This window comes from Orbilia oligospora (genome assembly GCF_000225545.1).
Source record: "Orbilia oligospora ATCC 24927 unplaced genomic scaffold scaffold00215, whole genome shotgun sequence".
NCBI lineage: Eukaryota > Fungi > Ascomycota > Orbiliomycetes > Orbiliales > Orbiliaceae > Orbilia > Orbilia oligospora.
This window is the reverse complement of record NW_011645772.1, coordinates 97,274-118,216: the sequence shown is the minus strand read 5'-3', so window position 1 is coordinate 118,216 and position 20,943 is coordinate 97,274. Positions and strand designations below refer to the sequence as shown.

At 44.2% G+C, this 20,943-nt stretch overlaps 6 protein-coding genes across 6 annotated transcripts; 4 read left to right on the top strand and 2 right to left on the bottom strand.

Annotated features, from left to right (window-relative positions):
- Positions 1–78: 78 nt before the first annotated feature.
- Positions 79–1,601, top strand: AOL_s00215g32 (uncharacterized protein; the record flags this gene model as incomplete). Its single annotated transcript, XM_011129234.1, has 4 exons — positions 79–444; positions 529–674; positions 741–1,325; positions 1,409–1,601. The coding sequence occupies 4 exons, from the start codon at positions 79–81 to the stop codon at positions 1,599–1,601; spliced, it is 1,290 nt and encodes a 429-aa protein (XP_011127536.1).
- Positions 1,602–1,952: 351 nt separating this feature from the next.
- Positions 1,953–5,744, bottom strand: AOL_s00215g31 (uncharacterized protein; the record flags this gene model as incomplete). Its single annotated transcript, XM_011129233.1, has 13 exons — positions 1,953–1,981; positions 2,055–2,256; positions 2,325–2,468; positions 2,536–3,704; positions 3,768–4,037; positions 4,107–4,270; positions 4,336–4,468; positions 4,542–4,724; positions 4,783–4,866; positions 4,919–5,027; positions 5,090–5,123; positions 5,201–5,331; positions 5,427–5,744. The coding sequence occupies 13 exons, from the start codon at positions 5,742–5,744 to the stop codon at positions 1,953–1,955; spliced, it is 2,970 nt and encodes a 989-aa protein (XP_011127535.1).
- A 2,351-nt stretch (positions 5,745–8,095) lies between these two features.
- AOL_s00215g30 (uncharacterized protein) lies at positions 8,096–11,372 on the top strand (the record flags this gene model as incomplete). The annotated part of the gene is made up of 13 exons (XM_011129232.1): positions 8,096–8,401; positions 8,481–8,552; positions 8,633–9,049; positions 9,111–9,118; positions 9,178–9,313; positions 9,390–9,411; positions 9,464–9,743; positions 9,803–9,810; positions 9,865–10,250; positions 10,308–10,559; positions 10,617–10,673; positions 10,737–11,276; positions 11,349–11,372. The coding sequence occupies 13 exons, from the start codon at positions 8,096–8,098 to the stop codon at positions 11,370–11,372; spliced, it is 2,508 nt and encodes an 835-aa protein (XP_011127534.1).
- A 3,110-nt stretch (positions 11,373–14,482) lies between these two features.
- Positions 14,483–15,679, top strand: AOL_s00215g29 (uncharacterized protein; the record flags this gene model as incomplete). Its single annotated transcript, XM_011129231.1, has 4 exons — positions 14,483–14,633; positions 14,722–14,881; positions 14,957–15,097; positions 15,163–15,679. The coding sequence occupies 4 exons, from the start codon at positions 14,483–14,485 to the stop codon at positions 15,677–15,679; spliced, it is 969 nt and encodes a 322-aa protein (XP_011127533.1).
- A 1,347-nt stretch (positions 15,680–17,026) lies between these two features.
- On the top strand, positions 17,027–18,223 carry AOL_s00215g28 (uncharacterized protein; the record flags this gene model as incomplete). The annotated part of the gene is made up of 3 exons (XM_011129230.1): positions 17,027–17,185; positions 17,355–17,816; positions 17,939–18,223. 3 exons carry the CDS (start codon positions 17,027–17,029, stop codon positions 18,221–18,223), a joined length of 906 nt encoding a protein of 301 aa, XP_011127532.1.
- Positions 18,224–18,391: 168 nt separating this feature from the next.
- AOL_s00215g27 (uncharacterized protein) lies at positions 18,392–19,856 on the bottom strand (the record flags this gene model as incomplete). Its single annotated transcript, XM_011129229.1, has 3 exons — positions 18,392–18,432; positions 18,503–19,715; positions 19,842–19,856. 3 exons carry the CDS (start codon positions 19,854–19,856, stop codon positions 18,392–18,394), a joined length of 1,269 nt encoding a protein of 422 aa, XP_011127531.1.
- Positions 19,857–20,943: the final 1,087 nt, after the last annotated feature.

Below are 20,943 nucleotides of genomic sequence, written 5' to 3'. Positions count from 1 at the left end.
TTCCAATACAGCCTTAGACCCAGTTCGCATTACCCACCACCATCCTCATCTAATCCCTCCCATCTCATCACCGTCAAGATGGGATCCGACCCACAATACAACAAATACCCCGATCTCTCGATCGCCCAGCACATCTACCAAATCTCCACCCCAGGTCTATCCGCCCACCACGACAAATCCGCCTCCGCCCTTCTTGAAACCATCAAATCCACATCGGCAGCTCCACTATTCAAGTACCTCGTTGGCCCTACCGATGGTATATTAATTAAAGGTTCGCCGCTAAAGTGGGATGAAAAACTATACAATGAGCTACAGGAAAAGAATGAGAAGGAGCTGCAGGAGTGGGAAGAGAAGTTGAAGGATGCCGAAGAGAAGGCGGGAGAGACGGAGGTTGTCGAGGCTATGGGTGGTAAAGCAGAATTTTGGACACGGATAGGTGATAAGGTACGCTTCGATAACCTTATCTACGAACTTCGTTGATGGATGGGAACGAAACGCTGCTAAAGTATTGTGTGTTTGGGTATACAGGAGAAAGCCGTAGCCGCCTACAACGACGTCTTTGAGAAGACAGCTTCACTTGGTGCAAAGATCGATATCGTCCTCGCCACGATACGCGTTGGAATGTTCTTCGATGACAAGCCGCTTGTTCAGAAGAACATTGAAAAGGCTACCCAGTACGAAATCCATGTCTTGTGTTCGATCGATTTTATACTACAACTTACTAACTATCGTTACCTTAGGCTCGTTGAATCCGGCGGCGATTGGGACCGTCGAAACCGTCTAAAAACATACCGCGCAATCAACGACCTCACCCTTCGTGCCTACAACTCCGCTGCCCCACTTCTCCTCGACTCCCTCTCAACTTTCACATCGACAGAAATCTGTACCTATGAAACTTTAGTAATGTACGCCGTTTTAGCGGGTGTCATTTCCCTCTCCCGCCGAGACCTCAAAGCCCGCGTCATCGATGGCGCTGAAGTCCTCGCTGTCTTCGGTAGTCGTAAGGACTCAAATATGGCAGATGCACCAGCAGGAGTTATGACCGAAATAGGCCAGCAAACGGTCGATCTTGACTTAGGAAGTTTCAGCCCACTCGACGGCTTAGTGAACAACTTTTATGAAGCCAAGTACTCAGATTACTTCGTCAACCTTGCAGACGTTGAGGAACAGTTCTTGAGAAAGGATCGGATTTTAGCTCCACACAGACGGTGGTACGTGAGGGAGATGAGGAGACGAGGGTATGCGCAGCTACTTGAGAGCTATAGAACGATTGAGCTACAAACTGTTGCGAATCATTTCGGAGTCAGCGTGGACTTTGTGGATAGGTATGTTTTTTTTTTACGGGTGCTACCGGCCCTTTATTCAAACGAACAAGTGGATTCAAGATGCTAACGTGGCAATAAATCAGGGACATGTCATCTTTCATCCCCTCCCAGGGTCTGAACTGCACAATTGATCGTGTCAATGGATCTATTGAGACCAACAGACCCGATACAAAGAATAAACAATACCAGGAGGTTATCAAGCACGGAGATCAGCTTTTGACAAAGCTGCAAAAGTTTGGACAGGCGGTCAGAGTTCGTGGGAGCGAGCGTGTATAGACATATTCTTTTTTTATATCTTTATACTCGAATTGATGGCTCCCTCTCTGGAGGGAGTAAACACATGTCAAGCATAGTTGTGGAATAGAAAGTGGTTAAACTATGAAGTAAACGGGTTTAATCACAGGATCTTAAGTTTTAGCGTGAGATTATTCAGAAGGTAATTGATAGAAACAACGAGTGACTTCATTAGTTTTGCTACACATATAGCTTAGTACTCATGATCCGAGACTGAGTACTCATTGGTGATTGTAATCTTGACAGAAAATCGTCACACAAAAGCTTCGACTGATACCGAACGCTCTCTCAAAACTCACAACATGATCAACACACTCCGGCTGCCCCCATTCCTTACGCAGCATCATATAAGACCTTCAAAGCTATTCCAAGAGACAAAAAGGATTAGTATATGATATCCGAGAAGCACTTGAATTGGAGCGTCAAATTACTCACCATAAGGATACGACCCAAGTTGACCCCAATCCTCGGAGATATATGCATATCCTGAATCCACCACTCCATCCCTCGTAATAGATTCAATGGCGACAGTATGAATCTTACCCTGCGGACCCGGTGCAGAACGAAGGTTTGGAAGAGATCCAAATACTTGAAGAATAGCTGTGAGGACCTTGAGAGGAACTTCGTGGGTTGCAGTCTGAGCGAGAACATATTTTAGTTATCTGAATAGAATTGAAAAGTAAAGGGATGATAAGAGTAGCTTACCGTCCTCTGTGCTACAGGGGATTGCTGAAGAGCATGAAGCGCAGCTTCAATAACATCGCGCGAGTTACCGTCACCGACACCCTGGAGCTTCTTCAAAGCCTCTGCGTTATCCGGTAGGAGGTAGTAACCAAGGATTTCAGCGAACTAAATGTATGAAATGTATGTTAGTCTGTATATCTTGCTGCAAAAAAAATACATCAAAAAGACTTACCCCGATAGAAATATCCAAGCAAAGCTTCGAAGCAGCCAGGATACCTTCCCTTGGATCACTAGCAATAAATCCTCGAATCTCAGCTGCAATCTTACTCAACTCCGTCTTTCCAGTCGAAGATCCGTTCCCCCTCTTGAAACTATACTTTCCATTATCATTTACGAATGTAACGCCGAGGAGGGCATCCCAGAGGTTATGTGCCGCCTCAGACAACTCAAATCTCTTCGCATCAGGAACTGGAACAACATGGTAGATATAGTTTGCAATGGTACAAAGTGTTCCATGAAGCTCGTAGTCAGTGTATGCATCCGGAGTGCCAGGGACGCCGGTAAGTGGCAAAGAGAAGAGTTCTGCCGTCGTTCGGACGGCAACAAGGTTGCTAACATCACGGATGGCATCAACCCAAACTCCAACGTTGAGTTGGGTCGATCTAGAACCAAGAACTTCTTTCGCAATCGAGATGACTGATCGCTGGATAATTTCTCGGAAGTCGGGAACATCTGCGATCAACTTGAAAATGACACTGTAACCCTTGAAATCAGACGGAGATTGAAGAAGGGCCGCGGTTCGAGTTTCCAACGTATGTTCGAACGGGTTAGTCGGGCGATCGAAGTTATACTTGTAATCCTTTCCAAAGCCCTTGTAGATCTGTTGGTTCTCCTGAGGAACCGTGAATGGGAACATTGCGTATGCAGAGTTTGATGGGAACCATCCTGGGAATGCACGATGGAAGAGTTTGTAGACGACACCTCCATAGGCAATTTCAGGATCAGAGCCGACTTCGTTGTAACCCCAATTTGTGAGATTACCGGTTGTGTAATCAACAGTATAGAATCTATCACCACGGACGAGAGCCACGGCATCACTGAGAATAGCAGTACTAATAGTGTAGCCGGGTAGAAGACCAGCACCAGGTGACATGGGAACTTTTGGTTCTTCAACGACGATACCGGGGTAGATTTCTACGTAGTCGGGGTGACCGTAGAGTTGACGGAGAGCCTCGGCGACCTTTGGGTCGGAATTGATATCTTCGAATGTGGTGTGCTCCTTGAGACCGAAGAAGGCACGGAATTCATTGAGAGACCCGAGTTCCCAGGCTCTGGTTTGTTCGATACCGAGTATCTCAACTGCGCGCATGATTGCTGGGACGGCATTGGCACCATATGAGTCTATAAAAGTGACGAAGTTAGCATGTTTTTTCAACCGCGAATCAACATCAAAGAGTAACATACTTGCACAATCCTCGATACTATCTGACAAAATACTAACAAGATCCTCATCCTTGAATTTCCCAGTCTCCGGATCCCTCACCAAATCTTCGAAAGTACGCTGGCCAGGGTCATCTGGGATCGTCTTCTCCCATTTCATAAGGCCTGCAATAAATTCTGGCAGAGGAATGTCTACAGAGTCGCTGCCAAAGATCTTCTTATACAACCCCTTAGTCCACTCTTCGTCTCTGTCACTTATAACAGAGTGCCAACGATAGACGAGATTGAATTCAGCTGTACATAAAACCCATCATTAGAAAGCATGGTCATAATGCGACTCAAAGTCTTAGATATCCTACTCACCAGAGACCTGATTGCCAACGCCTTGTGGTGTTCCAGTCTGGCTGAAAACTTTGTGGATCTCGGCACGGGGGTCTAGGCACCAGGTAGATTCCGTTCGTGTCAAGTTGAGGATGACACGAATGTAGTCAATCAAGACAATGTTGATGTAGAGACCGCATGTAATGCTATATTTTCAATTGTCAATTTTTATGTTGGCTCTCAAGCTTTATCGTGGGGTTTAATCACTTACAGTCTACCAGTCTGGAAGAGTTTCTCGTCTCTATCTGCAGCAGACCTAAGCCTTGTGAATCTTGCGTCCTGATTGATCTTCAAAAGAGTGTCGACGACGAAATTATGGAATCTTCCAAAGGAGAGAAGGAGAACTAATATGAAGCGAGTTAGACATACTATATCCACAGATAATTTTTTTAAAAATCAAAGTAGGACTGAGCTTACCACAAACACCTGGTGGGAAACCAAGGAGCCTCTTCTCAGAGAATGCATCTGGCTTGATCTTGCCGTCCTCGAATGTCCTCATCGCCTTCTGTTCTTCCTCATTACTTCCATAAAGAGGAGACAAATCAAGATACGAGGATGTATCAGAGATAGAATAATCTTTGCGGTTAGTCCGGAATAGATCTAGAGTACAGTTGTTAGCCAATAGTCACCAAAATAACGCAATCTCTTGAATTTTTACCATGAATAATAATCGTAGCGAGATAAAACAGCATGCTCGAGATCTTGTTTGCATGAGGTTCAGACTTTTGGCGAGCCAAGAGGACTACATGATTGTTAGTGGTTCTTTCGATAATATAAGGGCTAAATATTCTAACCATCGAAAAGCAATCCTGGATCTGGACGAGCGCCAGGCATCTTCTTCATGGGGCGGACGCTTCTAGCATATGGTGTTCCCGCCTTTCCCAAATGTGGGTACAAGATATTCTAAACACCAAGCTGTTAATAAATTTCGTATATGCACCACATGGACAGTTAAAAGTACTTACGTTGTAGGAGCCATCTGCTGAGCGATACTGCTGTCTGTGCCACAGGAAACCAATTGTAAGCCAATACATCTCAATTTGATAATATAGTATTGATGTGGATCAGTAGCGTACTTTAGGCCGAGGTACGACAATGGTGGATGCTGGAGCTGGTTCCAGAGCTTATCGAGCAATGCGCCAGTAAGCGCCTTCTCGTTCTTCGAAGTAGCAGGCAGCCCGCTTGCGACCTGAATTATTCTCTCCATCTGTTTACAGCACATGTTCGTATTAGAGCACGGTACCCCACTATATTGACACAAAGCGTATTATTATATATTGTTTTCAAGACATATCGACATACCAAGTAGGTTTTATCATCTACAATACCGCCATCGACAACTTTGGACTTGAGGACATCAACAAGAGTCCTCATGTCTCTGAAGGCACCTGTCAAGCCAATCTTCTGCAAATCCTGGAGCAGGCCGGTTGGAATTGGCTCTTGCGTTGGGCTACTAGGCCGCGACAGCCGCTCGATGGCTTGGGTAAAGACGCTCAGGGTATTAACGACCGGTTCCTCCTGGCGAGGAGGAGTCGGAGGGAATGTGAGGAACTCGGTCCATTTTGATAGAGCTTGGTTAAGGTTCAACTGCTCCCTCTGCTGGGCGAGTTTTCCTGACATGGTCAGCTTCGGTTATCGATATCGATAGAAACTCGGTATCAGGCCAGTTATAGGTAATTTTGTATATAAATGAAGGGTATAAATATATGCAAAATATCCAGGATAAACTGATCGACTAGTGTGTGAATCGAAGATGTAGAACAGATATCGATAAGTTCCTCAGGCGTCGAAGGACATCTTGCGGTTTATATAGACAGCTGCGGAGCTTCGAACCGTAAAATACTAGCAATGTACCACCCTTCAAATCCCTGATGATACTCAGCCCTACATTTGAGCCAGCTCCGAAAGAGAGCTGCCCCTCGTAGGATCGGCCCACGTTAAGGTCATGTCGTTCGGGAATCCCGTTCGCTATTGCGAGCACTCTGATTCGTCGGTGGTCAATGGCGCTTCTTGGGGTGTGTGCTCTGATAGAGTTGATATCCCAGGGTCTGCAGATAGCTCCTAGCCTCTCTCCACCACAGCTCGAGAGCTAGAGCTTCCAGACCATAGAAATTCCTTTCGGTTAGGGTAGGAAGGTGGGGTCACACAAAACGATAGAACCCCGCCAAGGCAAGCCATCATTGCCAGTCAGCGCTAGCAACTTTGAACAAAAAAGGCACAGATGTTGCGGGAAGTGGTCGCTGCTGATGTGGGATGTGCAGGCTGTCTGGAGTGAGATTCCAGCTGTATTTGGCGGGGAATCAGGCAATCACAATTGCGTATTGGGTGGTATCACCTGGAAGAATGTTCGCAATTATTGCTGCATCCAGGCGGGTGTGACTCTGCGAGTCCAGGGTTTGGGACATTTTCTTTCCTTTGAGCGCCCGGCTCTGCTTCCGGTTCTGCAAATGCAGTGTCAGACTGTCAAGGGCTTTGATGCCATAGGCTATATTTTGGCTTTGAATTGGGATATTTCTTACTGGCCGGCAGCTTCCGTGCACGCGTGGGACTGGACGACGACAACATCGATCGAGTCTTCGAGAATTATATCGATACCCGCACATTCCGTTGTAATCGATGCTCTAATCAAGCAATGATCTTGAATGTAAGACTTTGTGCTGGAATGCTGACTGTACATCGAATATGGTCTCAGGTTTTGCCATGAATTGAGTGCTGACTAGATTGAATCTGGATCGAGGCATGGCGAGTACACCCTCCCCGCGCCCCCATATCTCCCAACTGCTACGTCCGCGTGTGACAGCGACTGGTGCAGCTGGCTTTCGAGGCGATCCCATAAACTAAACTGCAAAAAAACTATAACGCGGACGCCGGGAGCTATGGAACCGGCGTCCATGCCACATGGTGGAACATAGCTATTCACTTGCGAGGCACAGAGCCTCCAAGCGCCCGAGAACTCGAGAATCCGTATTAATATATTCATTATATTAATTAATCATATCGTTTGTTATCCAGATCATAGATACCTCCAGCCCTTTTGAATTCGCAGGATGCGAAAGGATCATATTATTGAGACCTGATGCAATGGGTCATCGGACCACCCGATTAGTAACAAGTGCAAGTTCACACCCTGCAGATAGCTGAAGTATAGCCATGCCCAATTGCCGGCGGAAATGGAACCAAGGTATTATCCGTGGAATCAACATCTATGAACTCATTCGACCTTGAATTAATTCCAACATTCGATAATTTTCAAGCAGTGAATTCGGGAAGTTGAATAGGTTGGTAGGACTGGTGGTGGTGCTATGACATCATCACGGTCCAACCCCAAAGCGACCTGATGGCAGGTCCAACAACACCTTGGCCACCTTCAAGGTTCTCATATGCTCATGATGCAAAACTCCACCTTATTATACATAGATCAACTACTCCAGTTCCCATAATTGGTTCGACTATTTGCCAATCGCTGGGATGTCATCCGGATATCTTGCCGAACGCCATTTGGGGGAATTCGAATGACTTAGGAACGATATCTGGAGCAGTGTTGTCGTCGTTGAGCACGCGGGTTGCATGTTATGTCAAGCATCTGCATCCTTATTCAAAGGTACTAGCGGGGAGATAGTCATTCCAAGAATTATTTCAAGTCCTTTTTTCAAAACCCGCATTGCAAATCCGGAAGAAAAATATTTAATCGATGGATGGACCCTTCTGCGATCACTAGAATCGTAGATTGTTTTTTTTTCCCTCTCTTGAAGTCTATCTAGTTGTATTGACGGTTGTTTTAATACGATAAAATATTCCAGCTTCTTGGGTTTGAGAAACATATTATGATATCATAAGACATCCACATACCATCCCATCGCGCGCATTGCATTGCCTGCATATTCATATTCTTCACTTCCGTTCTACATTCGCATTTCCTTTCCATCAAGTTCGACCTTAAATTACCATTGCAGAGAAATATCAATTCCATCATGGCGGAACGAGTTCAGTCCGAACGTCAGTCTAGCCATCCGACATCGTTTACAGGGAACCACCCTCATCTTGAAAAGATACACCAAAAGTTACACCATGCGAAAGTCGAAATCATCCACTTCAAACATTCAATCGGAAAATTAGGAAACATTGTTAACCCGAACCACCGTCATGACGAAGAACATGAGCAGGAGGTAGACCGTAAGAGGTCTGAGATTGCCGAGTCGCATCGGTTCGAAAGCTTTGCTCCCATTAGAGAAGGACATCTAGCGAAGTTCTATATTGATGGGAGGGATTATTTTTGGGTGAGTATATTCCTTCTATATTGTTTTTAAGATATATACTATTCCACGAACAAATGCTAAAATCCGAAATAAATAATAGGCATTAGCTACAGCTCTTGAAAGCGCTAAAGAAGTCATCTACATAGCTGATTGGTGGCTTTCACCAGAGCTTGTAAGTTTCGAATTCTGCAAATCTATAAAAAAAATATCAACTTCTAATTTAAAGCTGGCAATACTGATTTACATTTGAAGTTCCTCCGCCGCCCACCCGCTTATAGCGAAAGTGACCGTGTAGACACAATCCTTAAACGCCGTGCTGAAGCCGGCGTCAAAATCTATATCATAGTCTACAAAGAAGTCGAAGCCGCCTTAACATGCAATAGCCAACACACAAAGCATGCACTCCATGAACTTTGCCCCAAAGGGTCTCCGGGACATGGTAACATCAGGGTAATGCGCCATCCGGACCATAACGTTTTCGATAGAGGAGGTGATATGACATTCTACTGGGCCCATCATGAGAAGTATTGTGTAATCGATCATGAGTTGGCCTTTATTGGTGGGTTAGATATATGCTTTGGAAGATGGGATTTAAAGCAACATCCATTAGCAGATGTACATCCTGAGACCGTTAGGAATGAAATATGGCCGGGACAAGATTACAATAACGTAAGAATCTTGACGTATATTTAAGAGATAGAGTGGATACTAATACGAATGTCTGCTCTAGAACCGAATGTTTGTATTCCGGGCTTGCTATTTACTGGTATAGAATTATACTAACAAATAGCTGGTAGAATGGACTTCCAAAACGTTGAAGATTGGAAGCAAAACCAACTTTCCAAAACAGAGTATGGTCGTATGCCATGGCATGATGTTGCTCTAGCAATTCGAGGACGGTCAGTGTTGGACATTGCGCAGCACTTCGTTGAGGTAGGTTCCAATCGTCCATACATAAGGTACCCCCGATTTGACTCTGGGTCGATGGCTAACCAATCCAACCATTTAGACTTGGAACCATGCGAAACGAGGTATTGTACTTACCAAAGACTCTTATCCAAATGGTTATTGACAGTTTCACAGACAAGTACAAACGTGACGGTAGATATGACTGGCTACAACTAGAATGGGCCGAAGACGACATCTTAGGAGTTCAGCACCCACGATTCCCTGTTGGAGACTACATTAAACATCCTCTTCACCCTTTAAACAAAGAAAAGATGGAGAAGCTGGGAAAAGTAACGACTCAACTAGTCAGAAGCTCTGCTGATTGGAGTCATGGTATTTTGACTGAACACAGCATTCAAAATGCCTACCAAGAAGTCATTCGAAACGCTAAGCATTATGTTTATATTGAGAATCAGTATGTTATACCCTATTGGTTTGATGTTACCCAGCTTTCAGTGCTAATATATTTTCTAGGTTCTTTAGTACGTTGAAAACATTGACCTCCGAACATAGCTAGCATTCTAACTATATCGTAGTCACTGCGACGGGTGAGAAACAAAAGCCTATAATTAACACAATCGGTGCCGCTATTGTCGATGCGATCACAACGGCGCACTCCGAAAATCGCAAATTCCGCGTCATAGTCATAATCCCTCTCGTGCCAGGTTTCGCCGGCGACCTACGAGATAAAGGAGCAAATGGCACCAGAGCCATAATGGACTACCAATACAAATCAATGTTCCGAGGTGAACATTCTATTTGCGGTATACTCAAGGGGAAAGGAATTGACCCGGTGAAGTATATTTCGTTCTTTAGCTTGAGGTCGTATGATCGGTTGAATCGAACGGAGAGGATTGAGAAGAAGGAGGAGAGGACGGGGGTTAAGTATGAAGACGTGCAACACGCGCAGGCACATGAAGTGGTATGTAGAGCTCCTTACGATTGTTGGCAGGAATAATATTAACTAAGAGGATTCCAGATGAGTGAAGAAGGTGTCACTGGCGGTCACGGGTATGGTAAGGATGAAAGTGTTCAGTATCATATGCAAAAGGATCGAGAAGCTTTTGAAAAGGATCAAAAGGAAGACAAGCCACATGATAAAGAAACCAAGGATTCAATAGCGCAGGATGCGTTAGAGTCCAGTAGGAGACCATCTGAAGAAGGGTTTCAGGGAGATGAAGAACTCGAGAAGGAGAATATCGTCACAGAGCAATGTTATATTCATGCGAAGGTTTGTTGTATTTTCTTATGGGTATGGATTGCAGAATTGAGGCTAACTCGAAAGTAGGTTTTGATCGCAGACGATAAGATTGCCATCATTGGTAGTTCAAATCTAAATGATCGTGTAAGTGAACAGTAAATAGAGATCGAGAATTTGGGAGGAATAAACTGATGATATTTTGCTTAGTCTCAACTTGGATATCACGATAGCGAATTAAGTATTGTGATTGAGGATCAAAATACCGTTGATTCCAAAATGGACGGCGAGGACTTCGAAGCCTCATACTTCGCAGCACACCTACGACGCCAACTCTGGCGTGAACATCTAGGTCTTCTACCACCTCAAGATCTCGATGCCAGTGGTGATCCAAATGCAACACTTCCTGGCGAAGGAGACTATGATTTCCAAGAAGATGAAAGATCCAAAATTGTTGAGGATCCTCTAAATGACGAGCTATGGGATACTTGGAATCGCCAGGCTCACGACAATACGGAAGTTTTCAGAGAACTGTTCCACTGTATTCCCGACAACGCTGTTAAAACGTTTGAGGACTACGACAAGTTTCTCCCCAAGGAGGAGATTAAGGCTGGACATCTATTTAACCCAGAGATGCCACTGAAGGAAGTGAAGAAAAAGTTGGATGGTATAAGGGGACATCTTGTGAGATTCCCTACAGAGTTTTTGATCGATGAAGAGATGGCAGAAAGAGGGCTGGACTTCAATGAGGTAAGTTTTCTCACTGTTGACGATATTATATTTGTGGCGTGATAAGATTACAATACTGACGGAATAAAACAGATTACTGAAAGTATCTACACCTAAGATGTAGCCCGAGGTCTGAGGACGAATGGCATCTTCAATTTTTTCTTCTTCATCCTTTCCATTTCCCTATTCTATCCCCCTCTATCACTTGTTAACTTATCAATACCTCATGTATCATGATATCACAATATCTGCTGGCAGAAACCCGTGTAATGCATAATAACGTATCGGAATATTGTATGTCCGCTGAATGGCCAAGTGCGGACTTTCCTTCCGCCGAAAGAAGAGCCCCCCGTACGCCCATACGATTACCGGTAGGATTCACACTCTTTCGTAGTATACCGAAATTACCTTGCGGATACCCGATGACCGTCCCTCCCAAAAATCGCTCGGGATGCCGAGAGCCGTTTTTTTTCGGCAAGCCTAGGCCAGGTGGTCAGATTGATTGGTGCACAGGCCCCATGCGCCGGACGCTTCTCCCCTTTCGCCTTTTCCGAGACCCTTCACACACACTCCCCAAAAAATTGTTCCGTGGGCTGGTTTCGGTGCAGGATAAGAGATTCGGTGCAGGATAAGAGATTCGGTGCAAGATCCGGGACCCATGGGATCGGAAAATTAAACTTGTGGTCGGGAAACGAGAGCCACGCGGAGCCACATAGAATCCTTTTTCCTGTTCGCTGAAAGTGTGATTGGTGAAAACTAAAAAAGCTTGCAAGGGCAGTGTCAATGCGTTTATGAAGGTCGGTCAACGGCCGACAAAGCATCCAGATAAGACAAACAAACTGATTTCCCCAAAGAAGTACCAAGTTTTTTAACAGCCTATCTATAGTGAGACAGACTGATTACGAGGTATAATTTCTGCTAAACGGGTTTTTTATTGTTTTTATTTTTAATAAAAAAATAAAAAAACAGTCGTGTCGATGCGCCAGAAGCAGGTTTGCTCACCTGCACATGGCTGGCTATCAATCAGAGACAAAAGAAGAGAAGAGGATTACAAACAGCGAATGGAAGAATGGGCAATGAGGTAACATGACATGCGACTCTTGGCTATCTGTGACGGAAAAGGCTTAGTGAATAGCGGGGTAAAAAGAAGCTAGAAAGGCTAAAGGCTGCCAGGATTATAACTCGCTCGCTCGATACGTCTTTCGAATCGAATCGATAGATGTACATACATATACATATACATACCTAACTGCATACATGTACATATGTAAGTACCTGATATGTACAATGAGCAAGCATCGTTTCGTGTTCTGGGTTCTCCCTGCCTAGTTTGTAACCTTTTTTTGCTATCGGTTATAGGATGCATTAGCTTAAGTAGTCACTTATAAGGCATCTAGCTGGGATGGGTACATGTTCCAAACACGGTTCGCGGTGTAGCTCGTTGAATTGAAGGACGCCTCGTCGAGGTTTCTTGGTACCACACACCCATTTGGATCTGCAAGTGATAACGTAACTTCTGTATAGGCCGGCTCATTTGCAACTGTTGTGCAGAATGGCACAAGAAGTGGGAGATGTACATGTATGAGGGTGTAAAAGAGTTTGGATAGCCAACAGTTAATTAACAGGTAGTTGGTTAAAGAGGGGGAATTCGGATTGGAATGCTTGATCGATAGAGAGTCATGAAGTAATACTTTTACTTGTGCATCTCTCTTGATTCGATTCTCCTGAATACCAGTATTCGATCGATCGATAGATCATTTTACCGTTACCATTATATTTGCGTAGAGAACGGATATCGCCTTATCTGCATTTCCTTAGTGATCTGTAATCTTGATATCTCATTCGTCTCTTCCTTCGATTCTCTGACTGCAGTATACTACATACTGTCTGACCCGGACAAGCCTCCACCCAGCTGGCCCGGCACAGGTCAGCGCACCTTATCTTCGGCCTTCTACCTAAATATCATTCATATCTGGAGCCTCTTCCGGATCCGAAACGGTTGAGTCCTGCGCGATTTCCCGGCAGGTTGACTCCATCATTTCAAAAAATTGCCAGGCAAAATCCGAAAGCTCAGAGAAGGAAAAAAAAATCATCTCGTAGGATAAGAATCCTTTCTCACCTTTGGCTTTTTGGTGGGAAAGACCCACCTGCGTTCTTCCAGTATCCGAAAGCGACGAAAGGTTAACTTGGTTGATGTCGTATATAATAGCTTGCGTTGTTCCCGCCTCGATCAAAATTAAAAGGTGAGATTGATTCGATCATATTATTTAATTGCAGTAGACTTGATACCCTTTTTCTTTCTTTCTTCGGGCATCATCTCTTCGTTTATTATTTTATAGATCTATTTTTATTTTTATTTTTATTTTATCTTTTGTCTTTTGTCTTTTACTATATTTCATTAGAAAAGGCAGCCTACAACCTGTTTAGACTTCCTCCAGCCATTCAGCACTAGTTATCCGGTAAGCTTAAGCTTAAACTTGTGACTTCTGGTTTTTCTATTGCAATCTACATACACTTATGCGCTGCCCCCCCTTCCCGGTCAAATTTGAATTCCAAGATCTTTTGAAGCATTAATTCAAGCAAAGCAAACGCTGTTACTGCTGCAGTGCAGAACGGTGCGGTGCGGTGCGGTGCAGTGCGCACACCATGCAGCTCTCCAGGCCGTCTATCCTGCTGCAGCTGTCTCGACCATACAAATGCAAAGGATACTAGTAATAATATACTAGTATACCGTTCTCCCACACCCTCTTTCTTCTCTCCTGCTAGATCGAATTCAGGCTATACCTCGGCCTCTGAGCTGAGGAGGAGCTTACTCCGCTTTTCTCTTCATTTGCTCTGACTCTTCTTTATAAATACAAAGTCATTGCATTGAAAGATAGACAGACAGATAGACGGTTGCAGTTCTATATTTGTGTTCAATCTTGTGTTGGCGAGCGCTATTCTTTGCCTATCATATTAAGCAGGTATACTGACATATTCCAGGACTCGACTTGTTCTAGACTGCTGTAGACGCCCTGAAGATTTCGATATTATTCTCACGGAATTAATTATCGTATTGTAAAAACCTCTTCTTTACCATCGCTTTTGGTTCCATCATCAAAATCATCATCATCGTCGTCGTCAATAACAGTTTCAACTTCACCAAACTCGAGCTTTCGTATACCATCGATTCTATCCATACATACCCCACATACAAATTACATTACTCTTAAAAAAACCTATTCAAAATGGCGCCAGTACACGTAGATTCAGGATCTGGTCATCTCCTCGCCGCCCATCAACCAGACTTCTTGCATAGACCCGCCGTTCGCAAGGTTCTCCCCTTTGTCAATGGTGGGTTTGCTGGAGTCATGGCTTCTTGTGTCATTCAACCAGTCGGTATGGATATACCCTTTATCCTATTATAAATACGGATCGAACCAGCTATAGTATATCGGCTACGTAGTATACTAATGCTATTCTATAGATATGATCAAAGTCAGAATTCAATTGGCTGGTGAAGGAACCAAATCCTTTGCCGGAGGCGCAAAAGTTACACCTATCTCTGTCGCTAGAGATATTGTCTCTAAAGGCAAAGTACTCGATCTTTACTCTGGTCTCTCGGCTGCGGTTCTGCGACAGGTTGCGTAAGTTTTATATTCAGCTTTTTTTGGGGGGGGTTTTGGTTATTAGGGATTCGAATGTTTTCTAATAAATCATAGCTATACAACCGCCCGAATGGGATTCTTCGGCACATTCATGGAGAGCTTCCAAATAAAGGCAAAGGAACAAAACAGAAAAGTCACATTCGGTGAACGTGCCGGTGCATCCCTTGCAGCTGGTGGTCTCGGAGCTTTACTTGGGTATGATCTAGAATTTTTGAATTCATTAGCCCCACTTTAGATATCTAATGCTTTATCACACATAGCAATCCTGCCGATTTGAGCTTGATTCGAATGCAGAGCGACGGCCTTCGACCTATCGAGAAGCGCGAAAACTACAGATCCGTTTTCGACGCCCTCAAGCGTATCTCTCGAAACGAAGGCGTCCTCGCTCTTTGGGGTGGTGCCACTCCAACCGTCATCCGAGCCATGGCTCTCAACTTCGGGCAGCTGGCTTTCTACTCCGAAACCAAGGCACAACTCCAGCAGAAGACCAACCTCGCCGCCCCCGTCCAGTTCTTCGTTTCATCCTGCGTCGCCGGTTTCGCCGCTTCGGCGTTCAGTCTTCCATTCGACTTCATCAAGACCAGACTGCAGCGTCAGACCCGCGACGCTAGTGGACGCTTGCCATACAAGAATATGATGGACTGTGCCGTCAAGGTCGTCCGCGAGGAAGGTGTTCTGAGGTTCTACCGAGGATTCGGAACATACTTTGTCAGAATCGCTCCACATGCGATGATGACATTGCTCTTCGCTGATGCCCTTGGTATTCTCACCAAGTAGATACCGACTCTTTTACATATTTTCGGTGGGATCGATGCTATGATACTAACTCAGCGATTGTGATTGTGATGTGCCTGTGCTCTTCTAAATCTGCTTTCAATTATGACCTGTCGATTGCTTGTTTTCGTTTCCTTTTCCTTTTCCTTTTCTTTTCTTCTCAGGGATATCCAATGGTGCTCCGGCGTTGAGGTCTGACTAGTGTTTCTTTTACATTCTATCATCACTCTTTCTTATGCATGGTGGTTACGGAGTGAACAGGTACTCAACCCAGTACCACTCACCACCACATGCACAGTTAACAGTTCGCAGATACAGTATCAACACAAGTGCTTTTTTATTTTCCTTTTTCTCTTTTTTCCTTTGACCATTCTTACTACAGCATGTATACGCACGGACTCGGTGTTTCGTAGGCGAATCCATGATTCTTTAGCTCGAAGATTTCATTTACAAAGTTATACCCTCATACTTCAGTTCCTCGTCCAGTATCGTATCAATCGTTTCTTGACTGAATACCCCCCCCCCATTTGTTTCGACGACATGCTGCGTTTCTATTATCTTGAACATAGCAAGGGAGACTTCGGAAAATCTAGGACTTTAGAGGGAAAGCATATGTAAATAAATTTTACACACGTAGTAAAAGATAGGTTTATATGCAGGGCATGTTTTGTTATATAACATCGGATCGTCATAAACCGAATGTTGTAGATCCCGAGAATCAGATCGATTTGGGTTGTAGACGTTGTATTTTGGTGTCGGCAACACAACAACGCTAATCGTTCCATCGTTTCTCAATATGGCTGGCGTGAGTGAAGATGAATAGAGTCTGCATTTCTATTTATATAATTTGATTAGTGTGATAAATCATTGAATGCTCTTTTTTTTATTTTTTGAAGATCTTATAGATTGTAAATGACAATTCTTGAATGAGAAATTTCGAAACGAAGGAAAAGATAAACGAAAGAAAAAAGAAACCTCTGTGCTACCATCTATAACATGCAATCGTTCGCTAGGTCGACGGTCGGTAGTATACTTCCTAGCTTAGCCCCCATTTAAGCACCTTCGATATCAAGAATTCGTATCGGGTCCACTCGGATACATCAAAGGCCTGCCTGCCTACCATGTCTGCAGGACCAGGGGACCGAATTTAGGCTTATATTGGCTAAACAGCGTCACCCTCTTGCATAAAAAATTCACTGGGCATTCACATGTTAACATACGTTTCGTACACCCACGTTTTGCAACTCGCTCTTGTTGTTCGAGCGGCTAGCTAAGCAATACCCCACCATTGCATTGAACGACGTCCAGCACCCGCTTCGTGGGGAATATTAATTCGACCGAAAATCAAGAATGCCGCCACCACCGAATATCATTCCTGAGGCAGATGCCGCCGCCGCCGCCGGGCAGGCAGGGGAAGTTACCGTCTCTAAGGCACCAAGCTCGCCGACGAGTTTGAAGCATCATCATCACCCGCATAGGGTTTTTAAGGTTTATGTTACTGGGTTTGGGGTATGTGGATCTTTCTTTTTATATATTTGTATTTTGATATTATAGACTTTTTTTAATTCATGCGTATATTGGTTATTTAATTAATGAATAATACATACATATATCTTGATTTTAAGATTAATTGATGAGAAGATAGACATGCACTTACAAATATTTATATAAATTATAGAACTTCGAAGGAATCCCAGTAAACGCCTCCTACCTCGTCGCCTCCTCTCTCCCCTCGGTACTCCCGGAGAAATACATCAACCATGCCCCCGACTCTGTCAAATCCCAAAACCTCCAGGTCTCCATCATCCCACACTTCGAAGCCGTCCCCGTCTCCTACGAAAAAGTTACAAAGTTGATCCCAACTTTATACGAAGACCTACCCGGGGTGGATTTATTCGTGCATATCGGTGTTATGCCGTTTAATTATTATAGGATCGAGGAGAGGGCTAGGAAGGGATCTTATGGACCGCCGGAGGGGAATCCGAATGGGAGGGCGGATGTGGATGGGAAGTATCCAGAGAATAATGAGGCTGGGAGAGCGGCGAAGGGGAAGGTACCTAAGGATGTGACGGAGATTTTGTCGGGGTTGGATGTTGAGGGGATATGTAAGGATTTGGAGAAGGCGAAGAAGGGGAGTACGGTATGTTTTTTCTGGCTCTTTTTCTTTCCCCCCCCTTCTTTCTCTCTTGAAATATATATATACCTTATATATAACTATTTGGAGGGCTCGCTTTACTAAGTTGGTCATTGGTTTCACTACAGGATAACTTTGAGGTCCCAAGAGTATCCACTGATGCCGGGCTATACCTTTGCGAATTTATTTACTATAATTCGCTAGCGGAGTCGATTTATGATGATGAAGCTAAATATGAATCCGAGTATCCGGAACCAAGACCGGTTACGGATCCTACCGCGGAGACGCCGTTGAGCTCGAGGGCGGTGTTTATTCACGTACCGAGTATTATGACGGACGAGTTTCTAGAAAAGAGTAAGGAGACGGTTAAGAGGATTATTGGGGCTATTGCGGTGCAGAGGCTTTCCCCGTAGATGTTTTTTGTATATATATATTGGAGGATATCGATTCGTAAGTCGATGGGTATGTGTGTATGTACGGGTTATCATAGCGGGTGTGAAATTTAAATAAGGATTACTGCATCCATGGCCAGTCTTGTATAAAAGAATTTGAAGATTGTAACTATTATATTACTCCTAACTTTACTTTCTAGGCTTCGTCCCACTCGATAATCCAGGCCAATCTACAGAATATCAAAGGTTAGTTAGTATCCCATGAGAATGAAATAAGATACCAATTGAAAAAAGACTTACAAAACACCGTCCTCTCCTCATTCTTCTTCGTAACCGTAACTTCCTCTCCAACCTTAACCTCCTTCTCCAAACTACCCTTCTCAATAAACCCATACCTCCCAAAGATAGGCGAATACCCATACCCAGCATCCACTCTCCTCTTCATATCCGACAACCTCTTCAACATCTGTCCATGAACCGGTAACTGCTTCCCGGTTTCGTAATCCACGTTTAAACTCTTACATCTCCCACAGTTTCCCGTGAGTATGATCCTCCTAGCCTCTTTTCTATCACCAACTTCTTCTTCATCATCACCACTCTTCCCATTAGAAACCTCCAACTCAGCCCAATAATCTTCTTCAAATGGTGTCATCTCATTTGAAGTCGAAGGCTCAAGCACAATATTCGACCTCATCTTCGTAATATCCAATACCAGTTCATTCTTCCCATCCTCCCCTTTCCCACTATTCAACTCTTCCAAACTAACGGTAGACGTCACGAGCACGGGCGCCACATCAGCGAATTGTATCGTATACTTCGAATGACCTTCAATATCGTTTTTATTCCATCCCAAAAGATACCATAAAATCCATGTGAAAAGTCCAAATATAAACCAGTCATTCGACCCCGCTGTTGGGCCGCTATCGAAATCATTCTCCTTCGTCAAATGCGTCTGATTCGGCGCCAGGTTTCCCTTTACCTCCCTGGTACTATCACCCACATAGACCAGTTTCGCGGGGTATCCGAGATACTTTGTGAAAAATTCCTGGTATTTGGGTCCCATATCGTACCCCACACAATCCGATAGGTGGATACTCAAATCCACTTTTACCAGATTCTTGTAGTCTGCGATAATGGGGAACTCAATGTATGGATTCCCACCATCATCACCACCATTATCTTCCTGTTTCTCCTTCTCATTCGCCCCTGATGAGGGTACGGGTGTATTATACGTCACACGGATAACTTCCGCGTTCTCGTAGTTTGGTAAGATACTGGCGCTGAATAGGCAGAGGGAGTCTACACGACCGACGTATTGGCTTTCGTAGGTATATTTTCCTTTCCCACCTGTGCTGCCATTGACATTATTATTATTGCTGTCAACGTTGTTATTGCAGTCGCTGGGGGTTATGCGAACGATCATGTATTTGCGGTCATGTTTTAGACCGTGACGGGTTAGTGTTGCCGTTGGGACACTGCAACCTCGGAGGGATTTGACCGGGTAGATGTAGAGCTGTATATACACCCGTTAAATTTATAGAGCGCGGTGAAAAGTTAGTGACTATGCTTATATAAGTATATGATTGGGGCTTTTATATTGAAGAGGGAGGGGTGTAGATTCGGTGTGGGAGGGGCTTACATCTTTAATCTTCATCTTTGGATTGGATAACGTAGAGGTAATCGAGAATTAAAAAGGTGAAGCTGGTCGATGTCGTTGATATCTGTGCTAATATAGCACTTAATTACCTAGCTTGGATTGATAAATGGTCGCGCGGATGAGTTACAACACCATGGAATTTCATATCCACAGTGGAACGGATCCTCCACTTAAATACACTAGAGCCGTGGGTCGAAAGTGGGGCTCACAGACTTCCTCGACTATAGAACTATGCTGCCTAGTTATTAGGTAAAAAGTAAAAGACGAAATCAAGGCCTACGTAGCATGTAGGTACATGTCATCTACTGTATTGTACATTCCGTGACATTTGATACAGATGCATTCCTAGACGATGTGGTCGTGCAGCGACAGACGCATGCGACATCAAATTACAAAAACGACGGAGTGGTTTTAGTGGAGTGTTTTTTTTTCCCCTCCGTCTTTCTTTCGGTTGTTAACACGCATGTGCAGATACTTAGTAAGTACATAAGTACGAATATGCAGAGCAAACTCGGAATCCTTGATAACTTCTAGATATCGATTGAAAAAAAGGTCTGAAACTATACAAATAAAGCGTAGGGCTTGTTTTTGGGGAAACACAAGGCCGGGAGCGATAGCATGGCAAAGTCTGAAAAACTGATGAGCAGGATCACGGAGGGCGAAATAGGAAATGACATAAACAAGGGCCGTCCCGCTGAAGCCTGTGGAATAGGTGTCAAAAATAATACATCAAAAGTGGAAGAGAAGAATAAAGAAGAAACATCGAAATAAAAATAGCATCATAGGCATCCTTGTGCCTGGGGGGGTTGCGCTTAATCTTGCAGAGTAAAGAGGAAAAAACGAAAGTCATGACACCATATCCCGTCGCTCATTTTCATCATAATACACAAAAGTTCCGTTACATAATGACTATATCTAGTCGTTAGCGATAGCTGTCATTGGGTTTATAGAGTTATAGAGTGGGGTTTGACTTACAAAGCAAATCGGTATCTAAAGGATGGCTACAGCTGAGCTGTGGCTTCTGAGAGTATTTACCATCGAGTTCTTCACGCAAACTGTTGAGCATTTGCTTGTAACTCTGACC